The 19627-nt window shown below is 39.0% G+C and overlaps 1 protein-coding gene across 1 annotated transcript in view; it reads right to left on the bottom strand.

Annotated features, from left to right (window-relative positions):
* Positions 1-234: 234 nt before the first annotated feature.
* The window catches only part of TMC1 (transmembrane channel like 1), a 539504-nt gene continuing 520111 nt past the window's right edge, over positions 235-19627 (bottom strand). The window contains exons 19-23 of the mRNA XM_062208413.1: positions 15786-16025; positions 10553-10678; positions 6802-6880; positions 6633-6684; positions 235-1369 (exon numbers count right to left, since the gene is read on the bottom strand). Coding sequence (XP_062064397.1) covers positions 1347-1369; positions 6633-6684; positions 6802-6880; positions 10553-10678; positions 15786-16025 — 520 coding nt within the window. The 3' untranslated portion in view covers positions 235-1346. The remainder of the gene's footprint in view (positions 1370-6632; positions 6685-6801; positions 6881-10552; positions 10679-15785; positions 16026-19627) is intronic.

The following is a 19627-nucleotide window of genomic DNA, read 5'->3' as shown; positions in this document are numbered from 1 at the left end:
TTAGGCCGGCGCCGCGGCTCACTGGGCTAATCCTCCGCCTTGTGGCACCGGCACACCGGGTTCTAGTCCCGGTCGGGGCACCGGATTCTGTCCCGGTTGCCCCTCTTCCAGGCCAGCTCTCTGCTATGGCCCGGGAAGGCCGTGGAGGATGGCCCAGGTGCTTGGGCCCTGCACCCACATGGGAGACCAGGAGAAGCACCGGGCTCCTGCCATCGGATCAGCGCGGTGCGCCGGCCGCAGCGCGCCTACCGCGGCGGCCATTGGAGGGTGAACCAACGGCAAAAGGAAGACCTTTCTCTCTGTCTCTCTCTCACTGTCCACTCTGCCTGTCAAAAATAAATAAAAAAAAAAACTGTTGAAATCTTTACTTAATATATACTAAATTGATCTTCTGTATATAAAGAGAATTGAAAATGAATCTTGATGTGAGTGGAAGGGGAGAGGGAGAGGGAGAGGGGAGGGTTGTGGATGGGAGGGAAGTTATGGGAGGGGGAAGCCATTGTAATCCATAAGCTGTACATTGGAAATTTATATTCATTAAATAAAAGTTTAAAAAAAGGCAGGAAAAATTATAGCATATCAGGCTCTAGGCTCAGGGAATATGATCACTGAAGTTCAAATGAACAGACTGGATGGAACAGCAATCACTTATGGTATCTTCTCTTTTCTTTCTTATTTTGTTTTAACTCATGAAGAGCTGGGTTGTCGAAGAGTCAAAAACCTCTTCAAGGCTAGGGAGCTTCAACCCAGTAGATCAGGCCCCTCACTCACTTAGGAGTTTTCCTCGAGCAATCCTATTGCTTCTCATATCAAATCCAGTTGCAAATAAGGTCTTGGATGTGTATTTGTGGGAATAAGGAGGAAAAAAACAAGGTGTTGGATTTTAAAAATAAGTTAATAACTAATTAACTACAATGATTTTATGCAGCTATTTCTGTGTTTAGAGGGAAAAATAAGAAGGTGAAATGTCTTCCTGCTCCTAGTTCAACAAAACTAAGGCAGAACAAATGGAAATGTATATAAGCAAATGGCTTCTAAAGTTAACCCACAAACCTAATCATAACCTACTTTGCTGGATCACACCCACTTGAAATTCAGTGTGTTAAGAAAAAGGTCAATAGAATAGGGCAGGGCAGAAAGTGGGGGCACAGGCACAAATCCTTAATTTGGAATAGATGGAGACCCTTCTTGCCCAGGTAGGACTGATGATGCTTTTATGGACAAGCATGACCTTGATAATCCATCAGTGGTAGAACAAGGGAAGAGCAACCATAATGCTGAGTCTTCATAGTGCATTGTTTTTTAAACTGAAAGAAACTTCTGAGCCTCTAGGATAGCTGTGAAAGTCACTGGCCACCAGCAGCTGCAGCTGTTTAAAGAGAGAAAAAATGAAGATGAGACAAATGAAAATTTAACTTTGTTCCTGCTTAGGTTGCCTGAAATCTGTATCATCCAAATGTACTCTACTTTGCCATAATACTTAGCATTTTTATACTAAAAATATTTCTATATTTATTTAACAACATCCTCATAAATTCTAAATAAGGGAGAATCAAAGTCCTGCTTTTTGGTAACATTTGCTCATGATTGCATATGTAATTAATATTCAAATATACTCCTTTCAAATATTTCCAATGCAAAAGCTCCTCATTGTCCAGTATTTATTTACTCAGTAGGTATTTACTGCGTGACTGCACACGGTACAGTAAAGTTCAGGTAAGCAGCATGCTATAACATTGCATTTTTGTAATCATTACATATGATAAAGATAACAATAAGCCTTAACTGGAATTCCCATCTTAGAAGCCAGAATTTTCCACTCACCATTTTAAGCACAGATTTGGTGATTTCACACTATACAAAAGCAGGATGCCCCTTCATCTGCAAAGCCTACATAACACTCATTAGTGCCCACTAAGGTAACCCCATCCTAGACTTCATCTCAACAATCAACACTCCTCAGGTAAGGGCTATGGAATGGACACAGTTAAAACAGAGATAAAGCCATTGCTCCTCTTAATGTAGAAGATACGAAGGTTGGCATAAGTTATGAAAGTAAAGACATTGGAATAAACACTTGCCCTCTCCCAAACATGACAGTTAAGGAATTGAAGATGAGGGAGTGGGAATAAACTCATAAGGAAGTGGAACAAGAGAGGAGACCATCAGGGTGAAAAATTTTAGAAGCTATAAATCAGATTGATGAGTGTTAAGTAATTTATAAATCTTAACAGAAATCTTAAGCCAGCAGCTGAGAAGCCACATTGTTTACACAGCAAGACCTCCAAAAGACTCAGGATTCGGTAGCAACAGGCACCTCTGAAAATGAGGAACCAATAAGAAGCAGATGCCGAAGCTTTCTAAGAGGCAGACAGACCTCCAGATCCACTGTCCTCTTCTCTATCCCTGTAGAAAACTGGAAGAGGTTCTTTTCTAAAAGGATTAACAACAGATGTTTGTGAGCTACAGGACTACTAGGAGTGTCTCAGTGAAAATGGGACTTATGGGGGCATTTATGAGCCAACTGCTGAGACCCATGCCCTCTTTCCCACTCAGGTGCTCTGTTGTGCACGGCAAGCCTTTTTTTCTCTAGACAGAAGCTCTGAAGCAATTTTCCTGATGAATCGGGATCATCTCGAGAGGTGAAGACCAAAGATACACAGGGGCCCATCAAACAGTCCTCCAGAGAAGATCTGTGCACAAACCCCACCCACATGCTCAGAGCTTCCAAACCCAGTTTGGACCCTACCATGAAATGTGAGCTGAGCACCAAGGATCACAAAGCACTAGAGAAAAGACTTCAGCTGAGATCAACAGGGGATAAGGAAAAGATAAAATAATTTAGAGAAAACCGAGACCATGAAAGGCAAAGAAACTTACAAAAGAGTCAATATTCTCATAAAGACAAAACAGCCGTGGCAGCCACTAAGCAAGAACAGGATACTGTTTAAAAGAGCAGTTAGAGAACAAAATAGCTTGTGGAAATTAAAACTATAGTGGTGGAGGTAAAAGACCAAGAGAAATATTGAAAATAAAGTTAATGAAATATTCATGGATAAAGCAAAGGGACAAAAACAGGGAGAATAAGAAAGAAAAGGAAGAACATTAAAAAACTAGCCCCTAAGAGACCCAGTATCCAAATAATGGGAACTCCACAAAGAGAGAACAGAGAAAATGTATGGAAAGAGATCACTAATAATCCAAGAAAACAAAACTCCCTTTAACTGAATCACAAGTTTACAGACTGAAAATGTCCACTGATGAGTACACAGGGAATAAAATTAGATCCACTCAAGACACATCATTGTAAAATTCAGAATAATAAAAAGCATATCCTACAACTTTTCAGATAGGTAAAACAAACAAATATATTGAGTCACTTTGGAAATATTAATGGGAAGGGCGATTGGGATGCCCACCTCCCATATAGAGTGACTAGGATTGGGTACCAGTTTTACTCCCAATCCCAGCTGCCTGCTAATGCATAGCCTGGGAGACAAGTGATAGGTCAAATACTGGATTCTGCCACCTCTGTGGAAGATCTGGGTTGCATTCCTGACTCCTGAATTCATCCTGGTCCCTGGCTGTTGCAGGCTTTTGGGAATGGAAGCAGAGGGTAAGATTCTCTCTCTCTCTCCCCCTCTCTCTCTCTCTCTCTCGCTCTGTCTCCTCAAAAACATTTTCAATTGAAAAAATAAAGACTCAGATTGCTTCCTAGTAGCAACTATAGAATCTGGAAGGCAGTGGAAAGTCTCAGAACAAATATTATTCCAAAGAAATATCATTTTTAATCTAACTAGATGGATATGTTCTACACTCAAACTGCTAGTCAAAAAGGAATGTAAAAGAAGATGATTTCAAATATGCAAGGTGTCAGAAAATTAACCTTTCTCATATCCCTTCTTCTTGAAAACATGTGAGCAAACCAAGAAGGAGGAAGTTGGGGAAAAAATGGAAAATTGGATATCTAACAGGGTAGAGTAATAGAAATCCTGCTGGATGAGTGAAGAGAATTCAAAGGATGACAAAACTGTACACCTGACATAAATGCAGAAACAGTTGAAACAGAAGTTTGGAAGATCCTGAAAAAGACTTCTTCAAAGAAAAAAAAATGAATAGAAAAGTCATATGTCTGGGTGTGTTGCAAATATAATTCAATAAGCAACAGAGATTTGGAGATAAAATCATTGATAATACATAGAAAAATTAGAAAAAAAATTTTAAAAGACAATTATGGGTCTTGAGAAAATTAAAAAGCATATGAAAGTAGTCATAGTCTATCTACTACATAGCTCAGCTGTGAAAGCATTACACAGCCATAATAATTTATTGACCTTTCCAAAATAATAATTTAACCAAACGGGCAGAATATGTAGAGAGATTTAAGAGTATAAAAAGAACTAAATCCTTATCTCCATTGTAGCTTATAATTTTCATAGATAAAACTTAAAACTGGCCGGCGCCGTGGCTCAACAGGCTAATCCTCTGCCTAGCGGCGCCAGCACACCGGGTTCTAAGTCCCGGTTGGGGAGCCGGATTCTGTCCTGGTTGCCCCTCTTCCAGGCCAGCTCTCTGCTGTAGCCCAGGAAGGCAGTGGAGGATGGCCCAAGTCCTTGGGCCCTGCACCCCATGGGAGACCAGGAGAAGCACCTGGCTCCTGCCTTCAGATCAGCGCGGTGCACCGGCTGCGGCAGCCATTGGAGGGTGAACCAATAGCAAAAGGAAGACCTTTCTCTCTGTCTCTCTCTCACTGTCCACTCTGCCTGTCAAAAAATTAATTAATTAATTAATTAATTAAATAAAATAAAAAACTTAAAACTAAAAAGTCAAGAAATTGCAACAAAAATCTAATATTTGGAGAAAAATACCTAAAGAATTAACTGAGAGTTTGAAAATGTTTGTCTTGGGGAAGTTAGGTGTGTGAGAGTGGAGAGGGTACAATGGTGTAGGAGAGGGGAAGAGATGATGATTTTTATAAAAAGCTTTACAGAATCATGTAATTTGCACATGTAGCATGAACAATTTATAAACTGTTTTATGGAAAGACTAGTTTGATAACTCTAAGTCACTGTAAATGTTCAATTTAGCACCCAGAGATTAATCTTACATTTCTGCATACTAGGCCCCCCAAAAAAATAGAAAAAAGAAAAAGAAAGGCTAAGCATCAATAAAGCAACAAAACAATGTCTTCAATAAATGTTGTTTTATTCTTTTGCCTTTCATGTAGGTGGATGTATCCTCTCCAATGCATTTCATGTGCTTCAGGGAAACTGATCAACTCCAGCTCCAATGGGTGGTCCTGATTGGCTTCAGCAACTCGTCTTACTCTCGCCCTGACACAAGGTTAGGGTTGGACACAAAATGTGAAAGAAGGAAACACTGGGGACTGCCCAGGAAAGAAGTTCCCATGCTCTTCCTAGAGAGCTATTCAAAACAACATTCTCTTTTCTTCTGGGTGTGATAGTCAAGGGACAGGGCATTGGGTGTAGCTGCATCTATTCCTGCTGCCATAAAGGTTCAGCTAGTTGGAATGAGGTTTGCTTTGAGAGATCCACAATCTAGCTCAGCCCAGACCATGCTCTAAACTTAGGATAAAAAGTGGCCTGAAGCCACTCTTCATTTGTGTAAATTAACTCATTTTCTTTTTAAAATTAAAACAATTTAAATTGAATTTTATTACTTACATTGGCAAGTCTGACTAATAGAAAGAGTTTCAAAGTTAGGAATAAGGAAAAAGTTGAGAAAGATTTTTACTAAAGTTCTTGGGTATCACTTTCCCAGAGGGAACTCGAAACATGATTAATTTTGGCAAACAGGAATCCACTTTATTCTGATACAGTCATCCCTCCGTTACCACAGAGGATTGGTTCCAGGACTCCTTAGATACCAAAATTCACAGATGCTCAAATTCCATATATAAAATGGCATACTATTTGCATATAACCTACACATATACTCCCAGATATGTTAAATCATCTCTATTACTTACAATGCCTAATACAATGTAAATGCTATATAAACAGTTGTCATACAGCATTTTTTTAGGAGATAATGACAAAAAAGTCTGTACATGGTCAGTCCTTAATTTTATAAAATATACTTTTACTTGGCAGTTGATTGCATCTGCAGAATATGCAGATTATGGCTATGGAGGGCCAATTCTATTTTAAAAATTAAGGAGACCTTAAAAAAGAAAGGTTAATGGATTAGAGAAGGCTTCTGGCAGTCACTGGTGATGAGCTCAGAGGAGACCCTCCTGGGATCTTCCCATTGTATCCTTCCAGGTATAAAAATAACCAAAATGAGCAGGCAAGATTCTACATTTGTATCTGCTATTTGTATGTGACTTTGGGGATGTTTTCTTCATTTTCTGTCAGTATTCAAGGTCACTTTTTTATAAAATCACTACTGCTAAATTTACATCCCCAGTTTTTCTTTCTCTTGTTTTATATCCCCTTAGAAAATAACAAAACTCCCCGAATATGGTGCCCGTGGACAGTGAGGATTATAGAATGAAATACTTAGTTCAAGAATGTTGCCTACCATCAAACGTCCCATTTGGAGAAAAACAAAATGGAAGCCCACAAGGTTAGTAGAAAAATAAAAATTGCCACCATAGGCATATTTCTGACCTGCTCGTGCAGCTGCCATTTTCTTGTTTCGCATTTTGTTCTCCAAAGCTTGCTACATAAAAAAAAAAAAAAAAAAAAAAGTAGAAAAGAAGAAAATTAGATTTCCTGGTGTTTTTTACTACTTGACATTAATTAAGACAGCATTCTTATGAAATAAATGGAATCCTACCATTTTCATCTTCTTTTTTAAATCCAGATTTGCTGCCTTCTGGCCCTTGGCAGTAGCATTGAGATAATAGATGGTCAAACTAAATTTAAAACGAAAAAAAAATCATGTTTTTCTTTTCAGCTCTTCAAGATTCTTTTTAAATTTATATTAACTAAATCATAGAATGTAAGTATGGGAGTGTATGAGGAGATACTTTCTGTTCTTTGTTCATTTTGTAGATAATAATTATGGTCTAGAGTTACACTGAGGACTACCTAGTAATAAGGATGAATCTGGGGGCCGGCACCATGGCTCAACAGGCTAATCCTCCACCTAGCGGCACCGGCACACCAGGTTCTAGTCCCGGTCGGGGCGCCGGATTCTCTCCCGGTTGCCCCTCTTCCAAGCCAGCTCTCGGCTGTGGCCCGGGAGTGCAGTGGAGGATGGCCCAAGTGCTTGGGCCCTGCACCCCATGGGAGACCAGGAGAAGCACCTGGCTCCTGCCATCGGATCAGCGCGGTGCGCCGGCCGCAGCACGCCTACCGCGGTGGCCATTGAAGGGTGAACCAACGGCAAAAGGAAGACCTTTCTCTCTGTCTCACTGTCCACTCTGCCTGTCAAAAAAAAAAAAAAAAAAAAAAAAACTGGGAAGTTGAGCTCAAGGCTTCTAATCCACAGCCCACTGCTCTGCCCACTATGCAACACTGCCCAATATTAGCTTCTTCTTGGAAATGTATTGACATCACGTTCAGTTGTAATTAAAAGCAATATTTTAATTTAAGAGCAAAGGCAAACAAGAGAACGGAAAATCTACTGAAGTTTATGGGCCATGTCGAATAAAAAGGAAAATTACTTTCTTCCTTAAATTCCCTCCTTTGACCTTTACAACAAGGAGCACAATCCTCATAGGCATAGTAAATTAATATGGATTGTTCCATAGAATATGTTGTTTCCATTTCTCCTTCCCTCAAAAAAATTTTATAAAGGAATATGTTTCCAGAAAAAGCAAATTCCAGCCAAACAATTCTGCAAAAAGAAATATGCTCATCTTTACTTCAGACAAAATGAACAAAGAAAAAAAATAGCTACAAAAAGAGAAACTAAAATTGTTCTTTGTTGCAAATAACTGGATATTGAACACATTTCCTCTACCCACTGACCTGCCAGATAATATCCTTTATGGGACATCTGGAGCCAGGACCACAATTACTGATACAATTTAACTGAGTTGTTTATCTCTTATGTGAGTGGGGGGCATTTGAGTGAAATGGCACATATGCAAGCAAGCATTTGGGGAATATCTGCCATTAAATAGGTGCTCAATAAATATGTGTGTGTTATTAGAATTTGCTTTGAAAAATTACTTGACTTGGTGGGCAAATTCAAAAACCTCACAAGTCACTTCCATTTCTGAATTCTCTATTTATCCAATCCTATTTTTCTGCTTAGTAATGTCCCTTAAATGAGTTTTCCTCGCAACTCATTTTCTAGTTTCCAAAGGAATCAAATTTCCCACTGAGAACTAACCTGAACTCTCAAATACTACAAAACCATCCAAGCTGATTTAATATGGTCCATTGGGGAAATTCAAAATGCTTGTAACATTCTCTAATTAAAGGTAATAAAAAGCAATGCCAATTGTACGGGCCCCATAAAGGAAAAGATGAGCCCTCGAGGTTTGATAAAAAATAAAATCAGTAATAAACTGAAATTTGGGTTTCAAATCAGAAACTCAGACCTAAAACTCAACCTTGTAGAGCATCAGCTTGACCCTCACATGCTGTCAGCGTCCCCCTAGGCTGTCTCCATCAATGGGCAGCACTTTGGGCCTCCAAGCCAAAGCCGCTCCTAGGCTATTTTGTTTGGTCCATAAATTCAGAATGGTTTTTACTATTTAAAGGTTATATAAAATAAAAGAACTTATATAAAATCCTCAATTATGTCCCTTGGTCTAAAATATCTACTAAGATCATCTCTGACACCAGCTTCCAGCCCTTCCAATGTTCCCACTGATCTAGCACTCTCTTTGACACCGTAAGTATAAGAAGTAAGTGGGAATAAGAAGACATGAATTTGAAGTACATTTATCAGCCATGTGATTTGCAGCATATCTTCCAAGTGCTATTGATAATGTGATTAACGAAGCCAACTTCTTGAAGTTATTGTGTGAATCAAATGAGTCAAGGGACGGAGAGTGTCTGAGACAAAGACAGTGTTAGTTCCTTTTCCACACTTTCTAGACAGATTATTAAATCTTTAGATAGTGGCATCTGAATCATGTTGCTCCTTTGCTTAGATACAAATGTCCCTCAGTAAATTAAGAATATCATTACAAGAACTGACAAATATATTGTGTGTGTATGTGTTCTAAACAAGATCTCACTTTTGGCCTTGACTCTCAAAGGGCCTAGGATACTTATTAACATGCTCTTAAATGCCACTGTGTCGTGAAAACATAAAGAAATCACTTCAGTGGCCATCTGGTAAAACATGTTGCACCTGGTCGGTCATTTCCTAATGCATCCAACCAGAGATTTCATATCAGATTCTTAAGACCACCCCACAACCAACATTCTATAATTTAAAATAGTGATCTGTTTTAATGTTAAATTATCCCTGCAGGCTATTAGTTCTCCGTCATAGAAGGTGCCATGGTGTAAAGAAGCGAGCATGGGATTTCCTGCCAAAGGATCTACTCTAAGTCCTAGTGTTACATTTTACTACCTTTCTCACCCAGGAGGAAAAAAAAAAAAAATCACTTTACTCCTAGAACTCGGCTTCTTAATTTATAAAATTGAAGGTGACTTCTGCCCTCACTACCTTAGGAGACTTGGGACCATGGCAATGGCCGTGATGATGGTAGCAACAACGAGGTCAGAATCCCAGCTTATTTACTTCAAACCATTGGGAGGTTTCTCCCTGAGATTTCCCTCATTTTGCCTTTATCTAAACAAACCCACCCTTTGCATCAGTGTCCCTAGGGGTGGATTAATCCCTGTCCTCCTTGATTGATAGTGACAGCAGCTCCAGTCTTTCTAGAAGGAGGGGCTCTGGGGTTGGAAGGAAGGGCTAAGGCACTTTTCTTGGCTCTTCCAGAGTAAGCACGTGTTTTTATTTAGAGGCAAGTGTATGTGGGATGGCCAAGACTCAGAAGTCAATGAAAGGTATATGAGAACAGAATCTCTTGCCAAGTTCTCCTTTGGAAATCACTCCGAGAGGGATAGATTGAGGGGTCTTTCCAAGAACCCCCTGGTTCTATTAGCAGGGATACACACTTATTGACAGTGCTCTAAGAACACAGACAGGGCGAGTATTAAGACCCCCTTAAGCCCTTAGTTCTAAAATATGGCTTATGGAGCCCCCAAGGGGAATATTAACTTAGAGGCTCATCATTTCTGTATATGCACAGCCATCTGCTTTATGGAATAATAGGCGGGGGTCGGGCTGTTGGGGAAAGCTCAATGTGCTGATTAGATTTAGCATTTATGTTTCCCTTGCTTTAGCTGTTTACTGATAATTATTATGGTTACTTGGGAACAAATCTTATAATCCTGGGAAGGCAAAGACAGATGCAGATGGCTGTGAATTACATCCAATAAGATAAGAATATGGCTCATGAATTTTAGCTCCCACTACCATGTAATCAGCTCTGAATTAGGTTGGGTTACAGCACAACCCTTGGGGAAAGGGAGAGAGATGGAAAAGCTGACACTTAAGAGGAGCCAGGAAGCGTATTAAAAAGGCTCTTTTTCTGCAAAGGGGAAGTACATACGCCATCACCAGAACAACAGCAATGACCAGTCCAGGGTTCGAAAGTTGCCTCAAGATCTTCGCCATCCAGCTTGGAAAATCATGCTCCAGAGTCTCACCAATGACCTCGAACATCCGATTTTTGCCACTGGGGAAAAAAGGAAGAGGAGGGGGGTGGAGAAAAACTTATTTAAAACATATGGGGAAACCATGGTTACTTCAAGACCATTGTAAATCTTTCTGTAATACTGTTCGGCACTCTTGCACATCAGAAATCTTATATTCAGCTACAACTCCTAGACTTTGACCTCACACTGTCAGCACACAGATAAGCCCTAAAAAATGGTATCCCAATATAAACACACAGTCAATGCAATTAGGAAATTAACCACAACATTAGGAGAAGACTTTTAAAAACTGCATTTCTTAGATTTTGATTGAGATGTATTTCACAAACAACTCACATGGCTTACCCCTCAGCCAGCTTTTGGAGAATGCTCTCTTTGGGCTAAGTAAATATTATGCTCAGTTTGTAATTGGCATTGGAAATGAGCACAAGGAATGGCCTAGCAGAATAAAATCCATATAGAATCCAATGTCTCTCCCCATACAAAAGCTTGTATCCCATTTTCCACCACATCTCCTTCCTCAGAGATGGTGATAGGTAACCACACAGAACAACGGGTCCTTTTCTTCTCTGTGTTTCCTCTGCCAGACAGGCCCTAATGGATACCAGGCTGGCTGCACCGCTAAGACCTATTACATTCATGGAGAGTCTGCTGCTATCAACTGAAAAAATGATAGCAGCATGTCCTAACTTAGTATAGACTAGAATCATAATGTCATTTTCATTATGCTGAGTTTTTCATTCATATGCATATTGATTCTACTCTGAAAAGATGATTTTTCAGAAAAGATTTTGGGTATGTTTCACCAAATTGTATGTATCATCAGAGTAGAAATTGATAGAAGATTTAGTATAATGCTTCGTTTTGCTTTTGGTTTTTAATTTTAAACATTTTCAACTATTAAATGAAAATGACCCACAAGTACCAAATCAGATGTTTTTTCCCCTTCATATAGAACTAATACTATATTTCATCAGGCAAAGGGTGTGTCCAGGTATTTTGTCAGGAGTCACTGGACTACACAGGTACACATTTTGCTTCACAAATTATAGACTTGGAATAATTAACAAGACTTAAGATACATAATGGGGGGACAAAGCTTATTGATAATAACTTAAGATTGTATTACCTTGTTCCAATCCAGTTTCATCATCTCTCCATTCTAATTGACCATATCCCTCACCTCCAGCCATCCAGCATACAGGGAAGGAAGTAGGTCAGGAGGACCCCAAAAAAATAAGACAATGCATCCTCCCATCTCCAGCATCTCAGGTTGTAGCTGATGAATATGGTCAGAGTGGGGGGCTAGAACTTTATGAAACCATTTCTACCCTGAAAGGTCTTAATTCTTAACATTGATTGTGACCCAATCTAAAGTCACCAAAATATCTGCAAATTCTTTTTCAGACTGGATATCTTAACAAAGAAATGAGTCCAAATTTCTCAATTATACCCAAATTACAGAGCAACTACAAATTCCTGGATATCCTTTCTTCTTCCAGGTTACCCAAAGTGTGCTATTTTGCAATTTTCTCTAAAGTCCTTTCTAGCTGCCTGACAACACACACCAGTGATGTGCTACTGCACATCATGTGCTATGGCTATCCTGTAGCCATAGCTCCATGGGGAAACTTGTCTCCTCAGTTGGACTGGATACTCTTCAGAATCAGAATCCATGCTGAGGGACCAGCGCTGTTGCGTAGTGGGTAAAGTGGCCACCTGTGGTGCTGGCATCCCAAATGGGTGCTGGTTCCAGTTCTCGCTGCTCCACTTCCCATCCAGCTCTCTGCTATGGCCTGGGAAAGCAGTGGAGGATGATCCAAGTCCCTGGCCTCTGTACCCACATGGAAGACCCAGAAGAAGCTCCTGGCTCCTGGCTCCTGGCTCCTGGCTCTGGATGGGCTCAGCTCTGGTCGTTGCAGCCATTTGGGGAGTGAACCAGTGGATGAAAGACCTCTCTCTCTCTCCTTCTCTCTCCGTGTAACTCTGATGTTCAAATAAATAAATAAATCTTTAAAAAAAATAAGAATCCATGCTGAGTGTATGAATTTACCTCAGCACCATTTCCAGTGAATAGTGCACATGAATTATTCATTCATTAATTGAAATTATCGACCAGCACACTTCTGTGTCCTGGATGTTTAGAAATAAAAACAGTAGGGCCGGCGCCGCGGCTCAATAGGCTAATCCTCCACCTTGCGGCGCCGGCACACCAGGTTCTAGTCCCAGTCGGGGCCCGGATTCTGTCCCGGTTGCCCCTCTTCCAGGCCAGCTCTCTGCTGTGGCCCGGCAGTGCAGTGGAGGATGGCCCAAGTTCTTGGGCCCTGCACCCCATGGGAGACCAGGAGAAGCACCTGGCTCCTGCCATCGGATCAGCGCGGTGCGCCGGCCGCAGTGCGCCAGCCGCGGCGGCCATTGGAGGGTGAACCAATGGCAAAGGAAGACCTTTCTCTCTGTCTCTCTCTCTCACTGTCCACTCTGCCTGTCAAAAAAAAAAAAAAAGAAAAGAAAAGAAAAGAAATAAAAACAGTATGTCCCAAATCTCTAGAAGTCAGTTAGACTATTAAGGAAAATGGGCACATTGAAGTATAAGTGCAGATGAACAATGTAACAGCAAAGTCACAATACAATGTTAAAAGCTACATATAAATTTGAACCTAGTAATTATCTTAGCTATTTAAAAAATCATTATAAAAGGGAAATCAGAATGTAAAATGCCAAAATGTTAAGAGTTGTTATTTTAGCTCTTTGAGGTCATGGGCAGTGTTTTTTCTTTTCAATGTTAAATTTGTACAATTTCTAATTTTTCTAGGATAAACACATATTAGTTTTATAGTATGGTAAAACATATTAAAAGTTAAATTGCCATAAGCAGTTAGATATATGATAAACTGAAGAATTACAAAATGCTCAAAATTATTGGCATAGTTGGAAAAAAACATAAATTGTCAGGAAATGAAATGGAAAAATTAAAGGAACTGTCCATATGGACATTAAAAAATAGCTTTTAAATTTTCCAACTATTAAAAGTGAATTCACTTACTAGTCTACAAGAAAATTTTTTCTGAAGAATTCTCCCAGCTAAACCAGGTTTTAGAAAACCAGAATGAGCTAAATTATCTCATAAAATTGCTTTGCCAAATGGGTAAATGCACTATAGGCATCTGACTTGAAAATTCAGCTGCATCTGAGAGTCGTTGGTCTGTGATTATCATTACATTATCATTATCATTACTGTGATGTCCTCCATAATCCTACCTCAAGTTCATGTTTACTAACTTGTTGCTACCTAGAAGCCAGACAGGTTCAGACAACCTTGGCTGGGCAGGCAGTGCAAACTAGCTCAATGTCAGAGTTCTTAAGGGGGACAGGCCACACGGCTTCCACAAATAGGTGCTTTTTCTCCTCATCAAACTTTCATGTCTAAACAAATAACCATTATTTTGTTCCAAACTGGGGAAACTGATAGGAAAATAAACTAGGTAGTATACATCTACCCTTTTCCCAGTACTTGACAGAATATTTTAATTTTCTTGATCTCAAAAAAATGGCATACATGCAGTAATTTTGACTAAGCTTTCCAATAAGGAAACTCTTGGTTCGAGTCCGATACCATGCCTTAAGGAAACTCGTGTGTTTGCAGTGAAAGCCAGAATAACTCAGTGTGTGACAAAAGGAAAGCCAGAGGAGTTAGAACTTAAGAAGTTAAAACTGCACAATCATTGTGTGCGATATTACTCAATAGTATTTTAAATCTGAATGCAGCTGGATAGCCACCAGGCAGTTCTTTGTTTACACTGATTGGTTTCTATTACAAACAGCCAAAGTCCTTGCTAAATTTTACTAAGCAGGATTAACTTCCAATTAACAAGCTAAAAGCACACCTAAAAGTTATCTTGGATATTAAGCTGTGCAGGTAATTTGCAATTAAAGTCTGAATAGCATATCTCTCAGACTTTATCCTCTGTGATTTATTAAGGATTTATTAAGACAAATGTCTCCTTCAAGACTGTAATTTCTTGTTTAGTCTCCAGATGTCACTGTCTGCATTATTTATTTCAGCCTACTAGGAAATACACACACACACATACACACACACTGAAATGAAGAGAGCTTGTCAAGCTCCAATTCCTGAGTATGACAGAAGTCCCATTTTGCTCTATCAACAGCTGGCTTAACATTTCTTTCTTTCTTTTCCAGTAAAGCAATAACTCTGACTATTAATAGAGTGAAAATGCCTCTCTTACACTTAGTCTGTGGGCAATGAGTCTTTTGATTTTAATTGACCGATGAAGAGGAAATTATATGTAGCCGTTACAGCACCATGCTTGTCCTTCACAGAGCTTCTCACTTCCTCACTTCCTTCACTGTAAAGGAGAAGGAGTAGAACTGCCTGCTGGCTGGTGACTCAGCATACAGACATTCGTGGGGGCACTTGAGTTAGATTCATCTCCAAGCTTCTTTATGGAATGAAATCCCCTTTCCAGATCCCAGGGATTTTGCATTCTGGTATGTGTCATAATGAGAGCTCTGTCCCAGAGAGCTATAGATAAATAAATTTCCAACTTGGATCAAAGAGCCTTCTTTGATTATTCACTTCATTACTCATTTGAGTGACACTTTGGGGGCATATATGTGAGGAACATCTTTACTCTTTTTCCTAGAATATAGCACTTTGGATAACTATACTCATTCTTGCTTAATAATGATTTCATTTCCTAGCTTATGTATGGGGCAAACTCCTTTTCCTTCAAGGTGGTGGTCCACATGAGAAATAGCCTGACTATCGCTGCATATGATGGCCTAGCATCAGCAAAACTCTCACACAAGACCAATGTAATCAAATCTTGTTCTTTGCTACCTCCTAGAATGGAAACAGCTCAGATTTATCATCCATACTTCACTCAGGCAGATCTTAGAGCAGTATAAATTACTTTCCTTTTGATGATTCCCAAATGAGAAAATAGATGGAACTTGCCTAAGAATCTCCATGTCACAATGAGCTGAACATTTCTCTGACCAAAATGCAATTGTGTAAAAAAGAATTATATACTGTGAATGTCTATTTCCAGCTCCACCCCTGCAAAAACAATATGCCCAAGCCAAATTTCAAAGAGACCAAGAGACCTGAAAGGGCCACAATCAAAAGATGGCGGGAGGGACACGATCATGTACAACACAGGCATGGTGGACAGGAAGAGGATGAGCAACAGCATGCCCAGGTAGAAATTATTTGATCTGGAAGCTTTGAAGACTCTGGCCTCAGGAACATTGCAACACATCACAGCCCAGCACTGGAAGTACATGGATGTGTGGAGTCGAAGGATATTGATGCCTGGGAGACTGGGAGCAAAGAAGGAACCCATCCTAGAAAGAAAACAGAGCTCTGCTCATTTTTGAGTTTTTACTCCTTACCAATAGCACACAGAACCTGCATATTTTACATAATGCTGCTCTGCAAAAGACAGGAAATGTACTTTTACTTTCAGCCATATTAGCCTTTTTTTATAAATAAACCATATAGATCCATCTTGCACACAAATTTTTTACCATTTTTCCTATTATTGTAGGTATTATATTCATAATTCTCTCAGAAATCATGCTCTTAGCCAATTATACTCACTATCATTAACAGAGTAAGCAACATATTACAATTGTTTTACTTCTCTCATTTAATTCTAAAATAAATTTCATTTTTCCTAAAATGCATATCACTGATTAGCATACTTACAAACATTATATATAACTTTTTTATTGACCTTTAAACCCGCTCATTCTCATCAAATGGACTGCATATTTGGATTAATTACTTTTGTTATTATAATATTTAATAAAGGAGAAAAATTAAAATTATCTTTTTTGGTCTATCTGCTCTTTGTAGCTGTAGTGCTGTTTTAGAGATCATGGGAAAGATGTACTAATGTCCACTATATTTTTGTTGATTATTTAAAGCTAGCTTTAGGTGTTTTTGAAATGAAAATTTCATATGTACCCTTAAGTTCAGTTCATACATGTAAATTCTTGCTTTAGCTTGTCTTAGGCAGCCACTACTTTTTGCATCTGACTTTTCATAAACTATTTTAAAATACTATTTTTAAACAGAAACCACTTATATGAGGTCACTTTATTTGATGGCCTAATCGTTTATTTCAATAAAATAAATTTTGGTTTTATTTGATAAGAAAACCCATTAGCACCACAAAGCAATATGAGTAGCAATGTATTAGTCCAAAACCAAAAAGAGGAAGCATGTGTACTTGTTTTATAAATATAAGCAGAATTCTGTCTTTTAAACTGTTCCAAGTACATGAAAACTATCAGCATTTCTAGTTAGTATTTTATACTCCCTGGATATGTAGAATTGTTGTTTAATCAATGCAACGTAAATGTAATTCATTATAGGGGAATGTTTGAGCTGAGTGAAGAAATTAGTTTCTACTATAATTGAACTTACGCTAACCCAAATATACATTTTTATGAACAATGGACTCTTGCAATAATTTGGTTTGTCTCATTGACAAAATTTTGAACAACAGATCTGAATGGTATTTTGCCCAGGTAAAATGACCAAAGACTTTGAAGATATTAGACAATTTTTTTAATTAGAGGATAGATTTTAACACAACAGAGTGTACCTTTGCTACAGGGCAGCAAAAGAGAAACTGGAAATCAAAAAAAAAAAACAAGTAGGTTGGTAACGATCCCCGTTGATAGACCAGAGTTGCAAAGCACTAGGTTACATCCCCAAATGCCAATACTGTGATGCAACACACCTGTGGAAGATGATGCTCAGCTGCTCTGAGAGCCAGTCTTGGCTGTATGGCTATTTAAGGCATTAAAAATAAGGATAGAAATGAAGTACCTCGCTACTAAGTGGAAACTTTAAATGTCCTCTACAGCTTTTTGTCCTTTCCTCTCTCTGCTGCTGTCACCAGCAATGTTTTAAATGGACCTTATTCCATCAATCTGGGTCTCTACAGTGAAGGTAAGTTATAAGAGCAGAGCTCTCCCCAACCCACATTGGATATGTTCTTTCTTTAAGCCACTAGGATTTGGGGACTGCGTTTCATTACTGCAGAACCTAACTGATTCTAAGATGTAGGTTTGCACATAATTCAAAAATAGCCTTGACTAAAGCCACATGGACTTAGCTACATATACATGTGCATTGCTTGTCTATAGGCATACATATGTGCACATACATACATGAATGCACATCAATACACAATTTTTAAAATAAAGATCACATAGATATTTTGTACAAATTACTCAAAAGCCATAACCTAGAAAAACAAGCCCTGGCACATTGGTATCTGAGTCTCATGCTCATCCTGTCTTTGTTCACGACTCTCTAATCAGTTCAGCTCTCTAAGTCCCTCACCCAGACTTGATCCCATCATCTGTCAGTTATAAATCATTGTAATACCTTAGCCATATAAAATACTTTTCTTCCAAGAAGATCAAAGCAAATGAAAGCTCCTTTTATTTAACTCTCCTTATTGCTCCAGTGACAGCTATGTGTCAAGTAAATTATTCACATCTGATAACAGAAAACCAGAGAAGAAGGCGACAAGCCTCAGAAGGGAGCCCAGTGAGGCAGCACTGGAGCAATGTCCAGAATGTTGCTTCTACTGCCTCTCTACATCCTGCTTTGATAAAGATAATATGTGCTTTCCTCATTTAGAAATATTATTTTATAAAACTATAATGGCTATCTTAAAAATAAATATGAAGTATAAAGGTTTGTTGATCATTTCATCCAAATAATAACAAAATGGATTTTCCCAATAAATGGTGACTTTTATCATATCTGAAAAAATAATCTCCACTATTCAGTATCTCCTAAAGCATCAATTTTCTATCTCCAGTCACAAAACAATGGGCTTGAGCACAAAAGCTCCATAGGCCATTTGGTTTCTGTAGAAAAATGGCATTAGATCTTTATGCTCCTTAAAATAATGGAATTACCGGTTGTGAGGAACTTGTGCAAAGGGATCCTAATCATTTCGTTGTTCTCTCCTTATACCATTGCATGGTACCCCTTGCCCCAACTCCCTCACCACCTTCCTGGGAGTTACAAGAAGAGTGGCTGGTTTGACCTGAAGATCATCAAACGACAGCTATTTTGCTTCTGCAACTCTGGAAAGTAAGTAAATATCTGTGCTCTCGAGAAAACATCCAATCACTTTCTAAGGTCCTTGTCAGACTAATAAGAAGCAAACCTGGTCATTGTCTGAAGAACGAGTACATAGAAACTGACAATGCAGAAATTTGTATAATGGGTATGCTCATAAGAGGCTGGAAAAGATTTATAGATTTTCTAGGAATTTCAATATGAACAATAGTGGAATAAATTGTTTCAAAACTACGAGTGAAAACAATCAGGACAGCAATGACAATAGCTTTTCTTAGACTAAAAATGAATTTCTAGGCCAATTTGTTTTCCTAATTCTGAAAGAACACAATGGACAATGCAGCATATGTCTGCACAAATGGCATCCATGAAGCCTGAGGGATTCATGAGTCTGTGTGTAAAAGCCACTGATCTATGGTAATGGTTTCTTATTACTCTGAGTGCTGTTTTGCCAAAACTGTCTGCCATGACAGTAAATCCCCCTCCAGGAAAGAGAAGATCTGAAACCTAAGGAGTTGTTCCCTTTTACTCTCTGTCAGTCATAACTCCTTAGGCCACCTTGACTTGTATCCCTGCTTGGAGAATAATGAATTCATTTCACTCCTTAATGGCTCTTTGAACATATAAGCCATATTTGCAAAACTTAGATGCCAATAGAGATATCAGCATCACTTGTTGGAGTCCCTAGATTTGAGTCCTGGTTCAAATCCTGATTCCAGATTCCTGCAAATTCACAACCTGGTAGGTAGCATTTGATGGGTCAGCTACTTGCATCCATATCACTCATATGGGAGACCTGGATTGAGTTCCAGGATCCTGGCTGCGGCCTGGCCCA

Source organism: Lepus europaeus, chromosome 12, assembly GCF_033115175.1.
Source record: "Lepus europaeus isolate LE1 chromosome 12, mLepTim1.pri, whole genome shotgun sequence".
NCBI lineage: Eukaryota > Metazoa > Chordata > Mammalia > Lagomorpha > Leporidae > Lepus > Lepus europaeus.
This window is presented reverse-complemented; position numbering and strand designations above follow the sequence as displayed.